Source organism: Lactuca virosa, chromosome 4 (genome assembly GCF_052849685.1).
Source record: "Lactuca virosa cultivar CGN04683 chromosome 4, Lactuca_virosa_CGN04683_v6, whole genome shotgun sequence".
NCBI lineage: Eukaryota > Viridiplantae > Streptophyta > Magnoliopsida > Asterales > Asteraceae > Lactuca > Lactuca virosa.
Window position 1 is genome coordinate 283,165,052 of NC_136429.1, and position 18,124 is coordinate 283,183,175.

General features: G+C 28.2%; 1 protein-coding gene and 1 non-coding gene across 3 annotated transcripts; one reads left to right on the forward strand and one right to left on the reverse strand.

Annotated features, from left to right (window-relative positions):
* The first annotated feature begins 1,064 nt into the window (after window positions 1-1,064).
* LOC145110561 (small nucleolar RNA snoR117) lies at window positions 1,065-1,158 on the forward strand. The gene has a single exon (XR_013709938.1). It is a non-coding gene; the product is annotated as a small nucleolar RNA snoR117 (small nucleolar RNA).
* Window positions 1,159-3,478: 2,320 nt separating this feature from the next.
* Window positions 3,479-17,296, reverse strand: LOC145108339 (cysteine-rich receptor-like protein kinase 44). Of its 2 annotated transcripts, none has more exons than XM_079045355.1 (7): window positions 16,373-16,687; window positions 5,483-5,620; window positions 5,142-5,266; window positions 4,840-5,050; window positions 4,310-4,547; window positions 4,083-4,233; window positions 3,479-3,931 (listed from the first exon to the last, which is right to left on the reverse strand). In XM_079045355.1, the coding sequence occupies exons 1-7, from the start codon at window positions 16,581-16,583 to the stop codon at window positions 3,632-3,634; spliced, it is 1,374 nt and encodes a 457-aa protein (XP_078901481.1). In that variant the 5' UTR covers window positions 16,584-16,687; the 3' UTR covers window positions 3,479-3,631. The 2 variants fall into 2 exon arrangements, with proteins under 2 accessions (XP_078901481.1, XP_078901480.1); XM_079045354.1 differs by having other exon boundaries at window positions 3,487-3,931; window positions 16,290-17,296.
* Window positions 17,297-18,124: the final 828 nt, after the last annotated feature.

Consider the following 18,124-nt stretch of genomic DNA (forward strand, 5'->3'; position numbering starts at 1 on the left):
GAATGCTACGGCTACCCCTGTAGTCTTACAACACTTTCCATACTATCTGACCGCTTGTGAATGCTACGGCTACCCCCGTAGTCTTACAACACTGTCCATACTGGGTCGAACACGCACTCGACCTAACACTCAACTGAACTTGAATTCTATTTGGACCTCTAACCTGGTTCCCTAAACCTGTTATCCAATGCCAAGGAAATGCGTGAACCAACTGTTGGAACATTTTCTGAACTCCCAACTCACCCAATCCTCAATCAAGACTGCCACTCGACCACCTTCCTCCCTGATGGGGATGCGAAACTCATCCTAGTTTCACACCTATTTCTGCTCCTGAATACTTGATCGATTCTCCCCCACTTAGATTCGACTAAGTCTTCGCGACACGTAAGAATTGAAGGATTCCCAATCCTTCTTGCTTTTTAACAATCCGCTGATGACAACATGTACTTACCAATGCTAGCGATCAGTCCCCAGTTAAACCTTAAGATCGCCCATCCTCTGAAATCTGGAAGAACACTCTTGAAATCTGGTCAAGTCTGACACCTCAATCCACCTCCCATGCTGACAACTGGAGACCTTAATCTTCACCCTGGCTGACGAATCCTCGTTCTCGCTTCCACTCTCGCAGCACCACTGAACTCTAACCGAACACAACCCATGCGAGAAATGCAATTCTGTTGAATTCAAACTTTTCACCGAAACGTGGTGGTTTTTAAGAACTTATTAAAAATTGATGGTTAAACCTATTAAAAATTGATGGTTAAACCGAATATTTAAAAAAATAGTGTTTTTTTTCGTAATTATCTATTGTAAAATTCTAAAATTTAAAGAGTTTAAAATTAACATCCTGAAAGCGTGAAGCCGTGGTGTGGTAATTTTGGTGGGATAGCGATAATTAGGGTTTCTTACTCTCTATAAAGGTGCAAAATCCCCTTCTCATATCTCAAACGCCATAGAGCCGACGCCGTCCTTCAACCACCAGTCGTCCATGGATGTTTCTTTTTCTTCTATTTCCTTTTTCCCTATCTTTATTTCGTATGTGAATATCAAAGTCACTGATAAACTGCCGATGATGTATGATGTATTGTCCGTACCATCTGAAAGGGTTCTCTTTGAGAGCCTCCTTTGATTAGTACTCACATCCACTTTCTGAGGCTTTCTTTTACTTTCGATTTTCATTGGTTTTTTGTTTGAAAAGTAGATTTAAGTTGTTTATAGTATTACTGCATACTGCTCAGGCAACAATTTAGAGTCTCTCATTCGCTTGATGATAGTGGATTGAGTGCTGTACGTTGCCAAAATGAAAGGGTACTGATATTCTGGCATTCTAAGATCTAATGTTCTTATCAATGCATTCTGATGTCCCTACAATCTTTCAAACAATTATAACTGTTTTCAGCTGTTATTATTTTGTCTTTTGGGGTGATGAACTGGACTCTAAAGGTTAGAACATTGCCAACGTTTTGATTAATGTTTTTGCTATTTATCTTTTCGTATGATCCACTGTTATTATTATTATTTTCTACCTGGGTTTTTCAGTATACTGTGAACCCTAAATTTTTAAGGGTAATTTTGGTATTTAAAAAATAAAGGTATAACGTTGAAATTGGATGGATTTTTCAAAAATAATATGCCCAATTAAGCAACAAGGCTTCTAAGAATTTGAAATCATCTACACCATGCCGACGTTTCTTAGTTCAAATATATTATTATCTTTACATAGAAAGTACAGAACTTGATTCATGAATTTTTACCCTAGGATTGTTCATTACTGTTTCAAAACATGTTAGAACTCGAAGGACTGAATATACAACTCGTTAAACTATGAGGTCTTTATGATAAAGACGCGAAATAACATAGAAACAATCTAAACTAATAGAACCATTAGAATTGCAGCAAAGTTTTTGACCAGTTCATTCTTAGCACCATAACAAGTTGTCCCATTTCAAATATTAAAGAATTAAACTAAGAACCCACATTAACATTAACGTGTAAGGAAAGGCAATTGTAATTGTTAAATACTGTATACATGATAATCACAGAGATGTCTGAAATTAATCCTTCAAACTTCATGGTTTTGTCTCATCAGACGACTTCTATATTTCACCTGGCCTTCTGAAGAACTCTGTGAATAATCAACTATTGAATAATGAACAGAAAATTGTACCCGTGAAACCTCCTCTCTCTATGCAGATAGTGCTAGAGCCAAAACAATCTATGGAATCTTCTTACGTCATTAGTTAGCTCCATTCCGTTTTATTCCTTTGTCATCTCTTCTCTAACAAACTTTCTAACTACTTTCTTGCTTTTCCCATTTTGCCCTCCAAAGGACACCAAAAGTCTTTTTGGGCTAGGCACATGTTGGGCTAAAACTTCTCATTACCATCACATTATCTCTCAATTTTTGCCCCAAATTCCTCCTTTATGATCCAAATTTATAATTTATATTTTTGCTACGTGTGTAGAATGTATATAATTTGTTTCTCGTTTCATATTTCTTTTTGAAAATACAATGTTTTAGTAGAAAAGAATAAAAGTATTTTGCTATAATGAACATATAAATGGAACTAGGAATGTTACTCACTTGGCATGGAAATAACAATGTAGTTTCTGTAAAATTCTAGAAACATCTTATTTTCTATATTATTCTGGAAATAGCATAATGTCTAATTTTAGCTTTTAAACACGTGAGGTCTTGTTTAAGCATGGAAATAGAAACGTATCTTCCATAGAAATTCTGTAAATAGCAACATATTTTTTTAGTTTTTGTGGAAAAAACATTTAAATATATTCTTAAATTCCTGCAAACGAAAAGGCTTCCAAAATAATAAATGATTATAGTAGAGGACTAAAAGTCGAACTAGCTGGAAGCTGTGGACTAAAAGTTGGATGAAGTATAAAACATTGAGCGAGGGCGACCATCGTCATATTCTGATGTCGTTCTTCACAACATTGACACGCATACAATTTTGAAAGAGCTTATCATTGTATGAATATCTATAGGTTTACGCTGTGTAATCTTTTGTGTTGATTTTTGTTCTTAGATCATTGTCAAGTTTTAAATAAGCTTTACTATTTGTATGATCAAATTAGTTTGATAATAGATTGATATTTACTCAATTGCTCGTTTGCCAACGAGACATGAGAATGGGTTGTCGAATGGTGTAATTTGAAGCTAGAATTACAATCTAATTTGCAACATTTTTTGTCCATGACTTCAATCCTTTCGGACCAAAAGAAATCCAAGCTTTTAGGTGCAATACATCTATCTTCAATCTGTTGTCTGTCGACAACTAGGAACGAGATGCGTAGTCGACCACATTCAGTCTCTTTCTTTTTTATGGATAAAAAATTGTTCCGAGGTTCCTTGGCTTTATATGCGTTGATTCGGGTTGAAACGCGATGGATTAATGTTTTTCCATCCAAAGTCTGAATAAATTTGTACTTCGTTCCTTTAGCACTTTCATAGTTATAATACAATTTCCGATCAAAAAGACAATAAAACATATCGTGCCTACACATTGCTTCAAATTCTCATCAACTTGTTTAAATCTGTAACATGTCAAATAGCATCTGTAACACTTTTAAAACATGAAACCTTCAATCGTAGGGTTATGTGCATTCTCAAAACCTATCTAGGAGCTATTTCAGATACGGAGACAAGATTTTCGGAAAAATTCACGAGTGGCACTTGGGGATGAATGGTACCACGCATGAAAAATGCAGGCTCTGTTGGTATTGCAAGCACGAGAGAGAAGCTATTAAGCATATGAACAACCTCAGCCATGGTTGGCCTGTCACTAGAATTTTCTTGAACGCATAATAAGGCAATATGGATAATTCTAGTGATGTCACATAATGAACCAGATCCTGTCGTCAATGTGAGATCTATAATGCTTGACACAGTCCCATTTTGCCAACTTTTCCATGCCTAAAAGAGATTAACAATTTTTTTTTTTATTAACAGGCACACTAGTTAAATTTAGAAACTTAAATTTTAAGGGAAGGTTTTCGTACAAATAATCTGATTTTGTTTGTGTATATGTTTTCTTGTAGAGTTTATTGAATCATTGGGTACTTACATAGCTAAGAAAGTGTTCCATGCTCTCTCCATTACGAATGTATTGGTTCTTTTGACCTGTTACCATTTCCAACACCAAAACTCCGAAGCTAAATACATCTGATTTTACTGAAAATTGGCCGTGCATGGCATATTCTGGTGCCATGTAACCACTATTTGATGCAATAAAGAACGACAAAAGGTCAGTAGTTACACTTTATTACATGGGAATAAGACAAGTATACTTACTAGGTTCCAACTATTCGATTTGTGTCCCCTTGAGTTTCCTCAGGGTTAAACAATCTGGCCATGCCAAAATCCGCAATTTTAGGATTCATTTCAATATCTAACAAAATATTACTGGTTTTTAAATCACGATGAATAATCATTAGACAGGAGTCTTCATGAAGGTATAAAAGTCCCTTGGCAACGCCTTTAATAATCTTGTATCGCTTTTCCCAATCAAGTATTGTATGCTTAGTTGGATCTACAAACACCAACAAGAAGTATATAAGTCGAATCGGTAACAATATTCACTACAAAAAAACATCATTTGCTACCCCACATGTGTAATTGGTAAACATCGTTGATTCGATCCTTTTCAACAAACAAAAATAAACTTTTTTGGTTACAAGTATTGTTGAATTTAATTCTTGAGATGTCGTATGAGAAGTATTTCGTTAACAACATAACAGTAATTTGTGGAATATCTAGTTTTTTAAGCCTTTTGAGGGATGCAACAAGTTGGGTCGAGAAAGAGGTCGCTCTTCAGAACTTACCAAATATAAACTGATCAAGACTTGCATTTGACAGTAACTCGTAAATGAGAAGTCGCTCACTTCCTTCTATGCTGAAACCAAGCAACCTAACCAAATTACGATGCTGAAGCTTGGCAACAAGCAAAACCTCATTCTTGAATTCTATGTCCCCTTGCCCAGAATCCCTTGCTAGCCGCTTAACTGCAATTTCTTGTCCATCTCCAAGTTTACCCTAAAAATCACATACCAATATATATCAACGTTGGAGAAATATCAAAAAATTCTTAACTTTTGGCACGTGACTACAAATCACATGTTATTACCTTATAAACAGCTCCAAATCCGCCTTTTCCGAGCTTATTGTCTTCCGAGAAGTCATATGTTGCTGCTTTCATTGTACTAAAGTTGTATTGCAAACATTCAGAAGTGCTAATATCCATGGTTTCGTCTAGTACAACATGATGAGGAAGAGTTAGAAGTTGTGTTAACTATGAAGTTATACTACAAGCACTAGTGTTGTCCCTAATACAATAACTACACTACTACAGTTCAAGCACAAGGTCGAGACGATAGCATTGTGTTGCTTAATTATTACATAAGTCATGACTCTTTTAGTTCATGCATGTTCCAAATATGACTTTCAAGTTTCGAACATCGTGCTTACTTTCTAGATTTTTTATTGGAGGCTTTTGCTGCTGCTTCTTCCTCATGAAGATACAAATAGATGTAATTACTATGACGACACACACTATGATAATAATAATTATTATTATCACAGTTCGTCTTTTGCTTGTATTTTTACCTGCAAAAAATTAAATTCTCCTTAGAAATTCATATTTTGTAGATAAACGAAAATAAAATATAACTTAAAGGGCATTTTCAACGGTGACTTCAAATCCAATACTTTACATCATAATGGTGTAAACACATCGTCAAACATTATACGTTCTTGCACGATTTTGATGTAAATAAATAACATTGATACATAACACTTTTGATTATCAATTTTAGTCCCTTTAATTTTCGGTATATACATTTCTAGTTTAGTTTAATATAATGATTATAATTTAAATATAATAATTAATATTTGTAACACCAGTAATAAATGATATTACTTAATCATAATAACAAATTTTGATCTTTATATATCGAATTCATATAAAAATTTAAAAGGTTTTTAAAAATAAAATACAGTAATTTAAATGCTAGTATTAAATGTAATAATAAACATTTGTGACATGTTAGTTGCTTATTTATGGAGAATTTATTTCAACGTAAGGATATGTATTACTTCAATGTATGTGTAATATTTCTAAAAATACATATGATATTTCTTTAAAAGTATGTTAGAAAGTAATTCTTATTTAATAAATATTGCTTTAAAAATTCATAATTAATTCAAATTAAGGATATTTTATTTTATTATAATTTTGTGATAACTCAATTTAAGGATTATTGTATGTAACATACATTTGTTAAAAAATAATTAATAGAATGAAGTTTATATATATATATATATATATATATATATATATATATATATATATATATATATATATATATATATATATATATATGTGTGTGTGTGTGTGTGTGTGTTCAAATATAAATGACATCTGGTGTGTAAATATACAACATCCCGACTATCGGATTTTCAAAATCAAGGTTATGATTAACATACAATAAATGTAATTATCTCGATTATTATTAATTAATTTCTTTAAAAACAGTTAAAAAAGGTAGATCACATATTTTATGAAAATATAAAAGCGAGGTTATACAGATTTTAAGGAACTCATTCAAACCCATAAATAAAAATCTAATCCCAAAATTTAGGAAAAACAATGAAGAATCTATTTATTCTAGTCAACTAATTTATTATCCGTGGGAACCACAGTTATAAAATTAATTAAACTTTTATTAGAAAATTTTATATTTATTAATCAATTATTTTAAATAAGTTATTTTAAATAAATTATTAATTAAGAGATATATCAAAAATTTAAAGTTATTATAACTTCAAATTTAACATATAATTATAAAATATAAATTTGAATTTGAATTTTAAAATGAGTTGTCTAATATATCAAACATGACACATGACATAATATTAATGAGGAGTTGTATTAGAATGACACTTGACAAAAGAAGATTAAAACTATTCATTTATTATAATAGAGATTTTGAAAGAATAACAACATAAATAATGAAAAAAGAATACACTTAATTCTTGAAAAAATACAACCATTTTTGGATGAATAATAATAAAAACAATAAAAAATCTACTAAATTCTAGTTAGCACTCAAATGTTGATTTAAGTGTTTGATGTTCCTATCCATTTGACATCCTCACTTGTGAAAGCTTAAAAAATATTGAAGTTTTTAAGTGAAGATGAAATTTGAATGCTAACCAGAATATTTCTTAATTACTATAATTACCGTAATTAGTAATTCGTTTTTAGTGCCTAATTACTTTTGGTCAAGATAAGAAGGAAATTAAAATGGAACTATGACCAATACACAATGTATATAATAAAATCAATGAACAATCTCACATTCGATCATTTTTTTTTGTATACAATGTATCAGTAAACTTGATTTTGGTATTCAAAAATACTCTTATGACCGGTAATAACCGTTTGCAATAATATTTTTTTCATTCAAGAAACTAGTTCGCAGTTAAATAGTATACAAAAAAATGACTAAATATGAACAAAACTTTAATTTTGTTACCAACCTAAGTGATTATCTCATCTAAAAATGCATAATTAGTTTTGTTCCATAAGATTTCTATTAACTTTTATCGATAAAAAATATTGTTATAGTCACATTCTAATGCTTAACCTTTTAAACATGTTTTGTTTAAATTAACTAATTTGTCTTTATATTTTTCATTATATAAATATATTTATTTGAATTTCCACATTTTAAGTGTAGGTTGTCTTTTTGAAAAATAACATTAGGTGATATTAATATTTGTAATAAATAGAAAACTATTAAATAGTATGTTATGGAATGCTTTTGATCTTTGAAATTTTTATAATTTTGAAAATTATTTTGTAATTATATAAATTTCTATAAAACATATTCAATCTATTTTGTATATTTAATCAAATAGTTTAAGTAATAAAATATACTAATGTTTAAATATAACTAAAGTGTTAACTAAATTGTTATAAAGAGTGTCAAAACTAACCATATAACATGGTGGACCCATAAAATTTTTGAAAATAGGGCAAAATAAATTTAATTTTTTATAGGGAAAAATATTTTTGAAGATTTAAAATATATGGGAAAATGACATGTGAGGGTAATTACCTTTTCGTATTTTCACGTTTAGGCAACTTTTTATTTTTTTGTACACATTTGACCATTTAACTTGTTAAATATATTCACATATTACCATTATTACATTCTATAGCAGGTGATGATGATAATATGTGAACACATTTAACAAGTTAAATGGTTAAATGTGTACAAAAAAAGTTGCCTAACTTTGAACATTTTTTTTATTTATAAATTTCTTAAGACTTTTTATATTTTATTACAACATTTTTATGATATTTTTTTCCTATATTTTTTTTCTAATACAATGTTTTAAACTTTGCTTATAATTTTTTTAAAACTTTTTTTTTATACTTTCATATAATTTTTATACAAGTTTTTTTAAACCAAATATTTTCTAAATGTTTAAAATTTTTCTTACAAGTTTTTAATTTATTATTATTATTATTATTATTTTTTTTTACATTTTCATACAATATTTTTTCTAACTTTTATACAACTATTTCTAAACTTTCTTTTACAACATTTTTAAAGCATTTCATAGATTTTATATGACAATTTAATACTTTTTTTATAACATTTAAAATACTTTCGTTAAATACTAGTTTAGAACGTTGTACTAAAAAATTAAAAAATTTATAAACTTCTATTTAAAAAGTATAAAAAAGTTGTAATAATTTTAAAACATTTACATTATATAGTTTTTTTTTGTGTTTTTTATTTGCTACGTAATATTTTCTTTTTATTTTTTAAAAGACTCTTCATATTTATTATTAGATATTTAATTTATTTAATTTTATTGTTTGATACTATTTACTTTAAAAATATTGCATATGTTTAAAAAAATATAAGATGCTATATAAAATATTTCACAAAAAAATATTTATTAATTAAAAAATAGAGTTTAGAATTGTTCGATAATTAATTAATATTTATGATAGTAAGTTTTTACTAAAAAATTATTAGAAAATTGATTTGTCAAAATCAACAGACTATAAATGGGATAAATAATCAATCATTATGGATACTTTTAAAAATAACGTTTGAAAAAATAATACAAATAAATATGAAAAATAAAATCGCTATTAAAAGTGAAAAAAATAACTTATCAGGATATTTAACTTTTTCGTTTTGTTTAAATTTAGACAATTTTTTTGTACACATTTAACCATTTAACTTGTTAAATGTGTTTACATATTACCATAGCATGTGACATTGGTAATATGTGAACATATTTAACATGTTAAATAATCAAATGTGTAAAAAAAAGATATTGCCTAAACGTGACCAAGATGAAAAAGTAATTACCCTCAGAAGTCATTATCCCAAAATATATTATATTGAATGTGTCAAAATATATTACAAAAAAAAACCTTGTTTCTTAATTAATTTTGTTGTTGTGGGGTAGCTTGCCCTTCTTAAAGTGTTAAAGTTTAGGAAGTCGTGGAAATAGCTTAAAAAAACTCTTATTTATTGCTGTAACTTTTTTTCCAGATAGAATTTATTTTAAAAAAAAACTATCAATAGATATGCTCTAATTATTTTTAAACTCTTCTTATTGTCACATTAATACATCTCCAGTCTAACACCAAACCAAATTTTTACACCTAAATGAGTGGAGTTATCTCCGACCCATTTTATTTTCTACACCATTTTGATGTAAAAAAACAATATAAAACCAAATTTGATGTTATATTATTCTGACATTTTCACACGTCAATTTTAATTTTTTTTCATTTTATTCTATTTTAGTTTAGTTGATAAAAATAACTATCTCATAAATTGAATATTTATTCATTATTATAATATGTTATGTTAAAGCGAAATTAATTAATCATAAATATATAAAAATGCGTTTTAAATATAAATTTTTTATTTACCAAATGTTATTCTAATAAAAGAAAAACCTAATTATGATTAATAATATACAATTTGTTAATTTGGCCATAAATTTGTAATAATATATTTTATAAACTTTTTATTCAATAAAATATAAATAACTGATAAAAAACTAATAAGTTGAAGAGTATTCTTGACAATTTATATAAGCTTAAAAATAGAATATACTAGAGAACATAACTTTTAGTGTAGAAAAATAATGTATGGTTGTGAATGAAATATTATTTGCATAATTTATTTTAGTGTAAAAATAAAATAAGGATAAAAGTGATTTTAGTCGTAAGTATCATCTTTATAATATCATGTCAAATATAAGTAATTAAGGCATGGACATCCATTCTGACCAACTTTTATTAACGTATAATAAGACGTTCTTGGCCATCGTTAGACATCTTTGTTAATTCAATTCTATTGACAATCAAAATTTCTTTGGGATAATGACTTGAAAGGGTAACAAACTTTCGACTTTGTTTACATTTAGTCACTAAACTTTTTTTCGTTATCTATTTGCCACTGAACTATTGAAACTGTTCATATTTTACCCTTATGACCGGTTGTTACCGGTCATAAGGGTAAAATGTGAACAGTTTCAGTAGTTCAGTGACAAATAGATAATGAAAAAAAGTTTAGTGACTAAATGTGAACAAAATCGAAAGTTTGTTTCCCTCTAAAAAAGTTCAATGACTAAACGTGAACAAACTTCCTATTGTATTATGTTTTAGCAGATTATTTATTTTTGTTAAATTCTAGCAACATTTGTTGATAAAGAAATCTATGAACTAAAAAAAAAAAACAAAACCCCGAAAATATATTTAAAAAAAATGAAATACCGAAACCGAAATAGAAAACCAATGGTTTGACATTTTCCAAAATAAAAAATCAAAATTTCCAATCTGATTTTGGTTTTACAAAAAAATGAACATTTCTCACTGATGTGAATTATGACCATTGGTTTGGCATGCGGAATTAAAAAGGGGGAGAGATTTAGATATCGAAATCCAAAAGTTGAATTTTTGTAAAACCGAAATCAAATTGGAAAATTGTGATTTTTTATTTTGGAAATTACCAAACCATTGGTTTTTTATTTCGGTTTCGGTTTTTCGTTTTTTTTAATATATTTTTCGAGGTTTTGTTTTTTTTATTTCATAGATTTCTTCATCAACAAATGTTGCTACAATTTAACAAAAATAAATAATTTGCTAAAACATAATACAAGAGGAAGTTTGTTCACATTTAGTCATTGAACTTTTTTAGAGGGTAACGAACTTTCGACTTTGTTCACATTTAGTCACTAAACTTTTTTTCGTTATCTATTTGCCACTGAACTATTGAAACTGTTCACATTTTACCCTTATGACCGGTAACAACAGGTCATAAGGGTGAAATGTGAACAGTTTCAATAGTTCAGTGGCAAATAGATAACGAAAAAAAGTTTAGTGACTAAATGTGAACAAAATCGAAAGTTCGTTACCCTTTCAAGTCATTATCCCAATTTCTTTATGCCAAATACTTAATTTGATCATTACCTAAAAGAGAAATTAAATGTCTCTACATTTTATACCTATTTATTTTCATATTTATATTTGACAAAATATCAAAGGACTTACCAAAAAAGATTCTTTGCCCATTTTTCTTGACAAAGTTACTAAAGGGTCTATACATCATTCAATCGTGCTGATTAAATGCAGTTGAATATGTGGGTGTTATCCTTAAATTTGGAGATAATGACAAAAAATAACTATATTATTTCAGGAGATAATAACTCAAAGTTTACAATTCATCAATATTGACAATCTAGGATCAGAGACATAAAAACTAAATATTTCTTTTATGAGAAATTAATTATTTTATATATTTTGTTTTTATACATCTTTGTATTTATATTAAATGATAACATCTGTTAATAATTTTTTAATATATGTATTTTTTAATTTTGACGTTGGTCTAATGGTAAGAAGATAAACAGAAACAATATATAGAAGAATATTTGATTTTTTTTCTTATTTGCACCAAACATTTTCGAAAAATATTCTTTTACCTTTTAACTATAATATATCCATTATAATTGGGTTTTCAACCAAATGATATTTTTTTTATTCATTTTTATCACCATCTATTTCATTCTTGGTACATTTTTTCTTATTAAATTCCAGACATATTCTTACAATTTTGAAATATGTTTCAGTTAAATGACATTTTTAATCCATACATATTAATAAATTTCCGGTTTAGTTCACTTTCTTAACTTCTTGTTGGATTTCGGATATGTTTTTGAACTTTCATAATACAAAATACTTATTATCAATGGTTTTCAACTAATTGGTATATTTTTTGTATGGTAATCAAATTCGATTTTGTTATGTTTCTTAATTTTTTTATTAAGTTTCAATAAAAATGAAGATTTTGTTTTTAAATTTTGAAAATTTTCTTTAGATTTAACACATGTTATATCAAATTATATAAATTTTTTACTTCGTCCACAAGTTTAGTCTAAAACCCTTTATAAAAATATTTATTTTTCAAAAATATATTTTGTTAAATAAAACGGCTAATTGCAAGAAAGTCACTATATTATCATAAATTTTTTATTTGATACCCATTTTTTTTCTTAATTATGTCACTATATTTACAATTTTGTTGCAATATTAACTAAATGACCGGTTATTCTAATAACAATTTTTCCCGAATTGCAATAAATTAAGTCACTAAGTTTACCAAAATTTTGATTTTGTCACCGAGTTTCAAATTGTAAAAAAGTCACTATATTACCACAAATTTCGATTTCAACACCAATTTTTTTTTTAATTTTTTTATAAATAAAATTATGTCAATACATTTACAATTTTGTTGCAATGTCAACCAGTTAACCGATTCAAGAGATGCTGTTGTGGTTTAGAAGCTCGATTTATACAACAAATAAATAAAGACCCCTACAAGGTTAATTTAGTGGTTCAAACTTATTAAGCATCTCCTGGATCGACCTTATATGAGTTTTTATTTACTTGTTGTGCAAATCGACTTCTAAACTATAATTACATCACCTGAAAGGGTGAATATGTCATTTTCACTGACTTTTAATTGAGTTTGACCACAAGATTGACCTTCAGATGCCACTTGTGAAGAAATACTCTGACGATAATTAAATATTAAATATTAAACATTATAATAAAAAGTGTCATCTAAAAGGGTGAGTGCGCCCTTTTTGCTGACTTTTAAGTGAGTTTGGACCACTGGTTCAACCTAAAAATATGTGAAATTAGGTTTGATTCAAACCTTATATTTTATACTCAATCCTACCACATAAGATTTGACGTAGCATCCACATCACAATATTTCCATGTCATTTATTTGGTAACTTGCTAGATTGATGGTAACCGGTCAATTGATTGACATTGCAATATCAATAAAATTGATGCAATATCAACAAAATTATTGCAATATCTAAAAAAAATTGTTGCAATATCAACCAAAGTTGTTGATATTGCAATGTCAACCAATTGACCGGTTACCATAATTCTAGCAGGTTACCAAATAAATGACATGACAATATTGTGATGTGGAAGTCATGTAAGATCTCCTTATGTGGTAGGATTCAGATTAAAATATAGGATTTGCATTGAACCCAATTTCACATATCTTTTTTAGTTGATCTAATGGTTCAAACTCACTTAAAAGTCAGTTTTGAAAAGTGCGTACTCACCCTTTCAGGAGATGCTATTGTAGTTTAGAAGCTCGGTTTGTGTAACAAGTAAATGAAGACCCCTACAAGTAAGATCCAGGAGATGCTTAGTGAGTTTGAACCACTAAATCGACCTTGCAAGGGTCTTCATTTATTTGTTGTACAAATCGAGCTTCTAAACCATAATAATATCTCCTGAAAGGGTGACTGTGCCATTTTCGCTGACTTGTAAGTGAGTTTGAACAAATGAACATACCTTCATTTATTCGTTGTACAAATCGAGATTCTAAACTACAATAACATCTTCTGAATCGGTCAATTGGTTGGCATTGCAACAAAATTGTAAATGTAATGACATAATTGAGAAAAAAAAATCGGTGTTAAAATCGAAAAACAAACTCGGTGTCAAAATCGAAATTTTGGTAAACCTAGTGACTATTGGAATTCGGAAAAAGTGGTTACTAAGAGAACAGAGAGAACCGATCATTTGGTTGATATTGCAACACAATTTTAAATATAGTAACATAATTGAGAAAAAAATTCGGTGTCTAAATCAAAATTTTATGGTAATATATTGACTTTCTTGCAATTTGCCATAAATAAAAGTAGTCTAAAACAAAATTGATTCCATTCGTGATTCGTAATACCATATTTTAAAAATATAGTCAAATCATTGAACACTACAGAAAATTAGATATATTTTATATATTATATGACATTTTATAATAATCCCTCAAATTCACTACCAAGTCACCAGGGGTTGCAAATTGGACAATCGTACCATGTTTTTGCCTGACACAACACAATAAGACAATGTTTTATGTAAAATGAACGAACATAACATGGCATGATGTCGTGTTTTTTTAATTAACACGAAAACAAATCAATTTAAAAAAGACAACACAACACGATATAATAAATATAACATAAAATAACAACTATTTTATTTAATTAATAATTAATCATAAATAACACGACAAACACGAAAAACACAACAAACAAATGCTAAATCATGTCAATTTCGTATCGAATTTTGAACATGAACATGAACACGACACGAGACGACGTCGTGTTTTTATAATTGACACAAACACAAATTCAAATTTCAAATGCTATCAATCGACACCCTACCTACCGGTAAACAATATAATTTTTTTATCCTAACTTATAAAATTTTCTTTGCAAATTATAGCATCATGAAATAGTAAACCTTCAAATATTCAACGTGCTAGGACCTACAACCTTGCGTGTCCCATTTTAATTTTTTAAATTTTTTTGGAAGTATATCAAAGCATCTCTAATATAAGAGAAATCAAATTTCTTCATATTAATTTTTCTATTCAAGATAATTATCAAAATTACCAAAAAAACTAAAAGAAAATAATTAATATATTTCGAATGACGTGATTTTATATTAATATAAAGATAAATAGAACAAAAGGTAAAAGAATATTTAGTTTTACCTAATCTAAGGATAAATCTTAATTATAATCTAAAATTATTATTATCTAATTTTTCCATTAAATTTAATCTCTAATTAAATAACCCTTTTAGTGATCGATCTTTTCAAATAATTTTTTTATAAAAATATAATTAATTGATTAATATATATCTAAAATATTCTATAATTTTTTAATACATATGTATTTTAACTTATTAGAAATATTACAATATATTGTTTAAAAAAAAATACAACATATCATCATATCGTTTGGAAAAATTAATACGAAATAATTATCACGTCATAGTCATAAAAAAGATTAAAAAAAATTATATAACTGTTATAATTTTATATTCATAATTGAAATGTGATTACACGTTTAGTAGAAATAATTAATTAGTAAGTAATAAAAGATATTAAAAATTAAAATATATTTAAGAGGGTAAAATGAAATACGATTAAAATATTTTAATCATATTATATATAAAAAATATAATCCAATGACAATAATCGGTTAATAAAATATAATATAAGTCTTTATTAATGATGCTCTAAGTTAGACAAGGACATAAGTAAACAACTTGTTAAAATATTTAAATATCATTGAGTTTGGAAAAAAATAAAATTAACCTAAGTCATGTTTTTGTATATTTACATGAGGATTAACAAAGTTATTTTCCTTTGTAATTTTATATTTTTGGTTTAGGTTTAAATTTTGTTACGAATTAAATTTATTTTTCAACAATTGTTTTTAACAACGTGTTTGTATATGTTCGCCCTTCAAGATGTTTTTTAGTTCGTTTATCTACATATATTCATTTTATCATTTATGTTTGTTTACATTGATATATGTTAATTTATGTCCGTTTAACATATCAACTAACGACCACAAATTAATAATGTAATTTTTTTAAATGAACAAATACACAAACACAAAAATTCCCTTCCTCTTTTCAGTTATTTTGAAGAAAGAAAGAAAAAAAAACAAAATTTGTTGATTTTTTTACAGTTGTATCGGAAAAGTTGGAGTTTCTTGCAACTTATCGCAAGGTTTTGTATCAATTTTTTTACAGATATGATCGGAAGAAGATTTCAATCAATTCTTGTAGCTAGTTGATATATTTGCTCTAATTCTGGACATTACGATAATAAGAATACATATGTTACCTGGTGGTGGTTGAAGCCAGATTGGCGGTGATGGTGAGGACATAACCATAGTACTCATGTTAAAAAACTCATATGTCTCGTACCTAAAATTACACGCGGGTAGAAGACCTCTCCCTCCACTGCTCCCAGTATAGACCTCACTAGCAAACGTATTGAGTGACTTATCCAAGCAACTACTGCACTGCGCTTCTGATAAGTCTGGAGTACACTGAACAAGCCCATAAATCGTTGAGAAAGGGGGTATAGTCGTGTTTCCGGCGGCAAGCTTTTGTAACGGACCACCAGCAGCCGCATCCGCTGTCAGCCGTTTCAACAATGGCCCCGGAGACCCACTGAACCGAGACTGATCGGTTTCATTTCCAAGGTTCCACATAAATCTAGTCATATTTGTTCGAGGGTTTCCCAAAATAGTCTCGTTGGAGTATTGCAACAAACAGTACTCGTAGAATATCATCGCTTCACGTTGGTTAGGGCAGTTTTCTCGCAAACTAACAATAGAGACATTCAGACAACTCTGGCACAAATCGAAATTGACGTCCCCCCGGCAAAGGGCGATGGAGTAGACTCTGTCGTTTCCTTGGCCGGTGGAGAAGTTGTAGAAACCAAATCCAGAGTTGGTGTTGGGGAGGCCGGAGAGGGTGTTGTCGAGATTTCTTTGGTACGTACTGTTTCTGGTATCATTAGTTGCGTTTTCACAGTAACGATAAATGAGCGAATGTTGAGCTAGGGTGATAGTATTGATTAAATACATGAAGATAATTGAGAGCCATAAGAGGAGTGTTTGGGCGAGGATGATCATGGATCCTTGTGGGGGAGGTGGCGATATGGAATTAGAACAGTTTATCGAAATGATCGTATCGTATATAGGAAAAACCCATCTTCTATAAAGTCATCCATTCTAACTTGCCTGTTGATTTAGTCACAGAGAAATGTGTGTATTGACTGTGAACGAGTAAAAGACAATCTGTCTTCCAAATCATAAACACGTTTCCTGTTAGCCTTGAAGACTTCTCAATTTCTGTATAGTACCATGGTTTGTCAACGGTTTGTTTGGGTAAAAATTTGAAAAAAATAAAATTATTTTAAAACAATAAATATTAGACAAAATTTCACAATTGGTCCCTGTGGTTTACAGAATATCGCACTTTGAAGACTTCCTAGCAAAAAGTCACATGACTGGTCCTTGTGGTTTGTAAAATTACATGAAAGGTCCTCCTGCCGTTAAATCTAACTTTTCAGCAGTTAGATTTTAATGGAAAAGACTATTTTTCCCTTGTACCAATATTACAATACACTACAAATCTCAAAGACCATTCGTGTAATTTTATAAATTTGAAATTTTTATGTATATATATAAATTATAAATTTCGCATTTTGGATTTATATATATATATATATATATATATATATATATATATATATATAATTTCAACAATCTGATAATTTTTTTTTTGACATTTTGTTTTCTATTTTTATTTTATAGTTTTAGTTATTTATGATTTTTTGTTATATTTTTATTTATTTTGAATCAAGTAAATAAACTTAAATTCGATAAACCATGTCGAAATTATTTTTTCTTTAATTTTTCTTATTTGTGAATTGAAGCGTTAATGTTTTTTTTTTTTTTTTTTTTTTTTTTTATGCCGTTACTGTTAATGTTTTTTGGATGCTCCATAGTTAATATCGTTAGCAACTTTAAGTTTGCATTTATCATTATCATTATTTGACCTTTTGTTTTCTATTTTTGTTATAATTTTAATTATTTATTATTCTTCTATTGTTTTTATTTATTTTGATTCAAGTAATGAAAAATAGAAAAACAAAAAACAAAAACT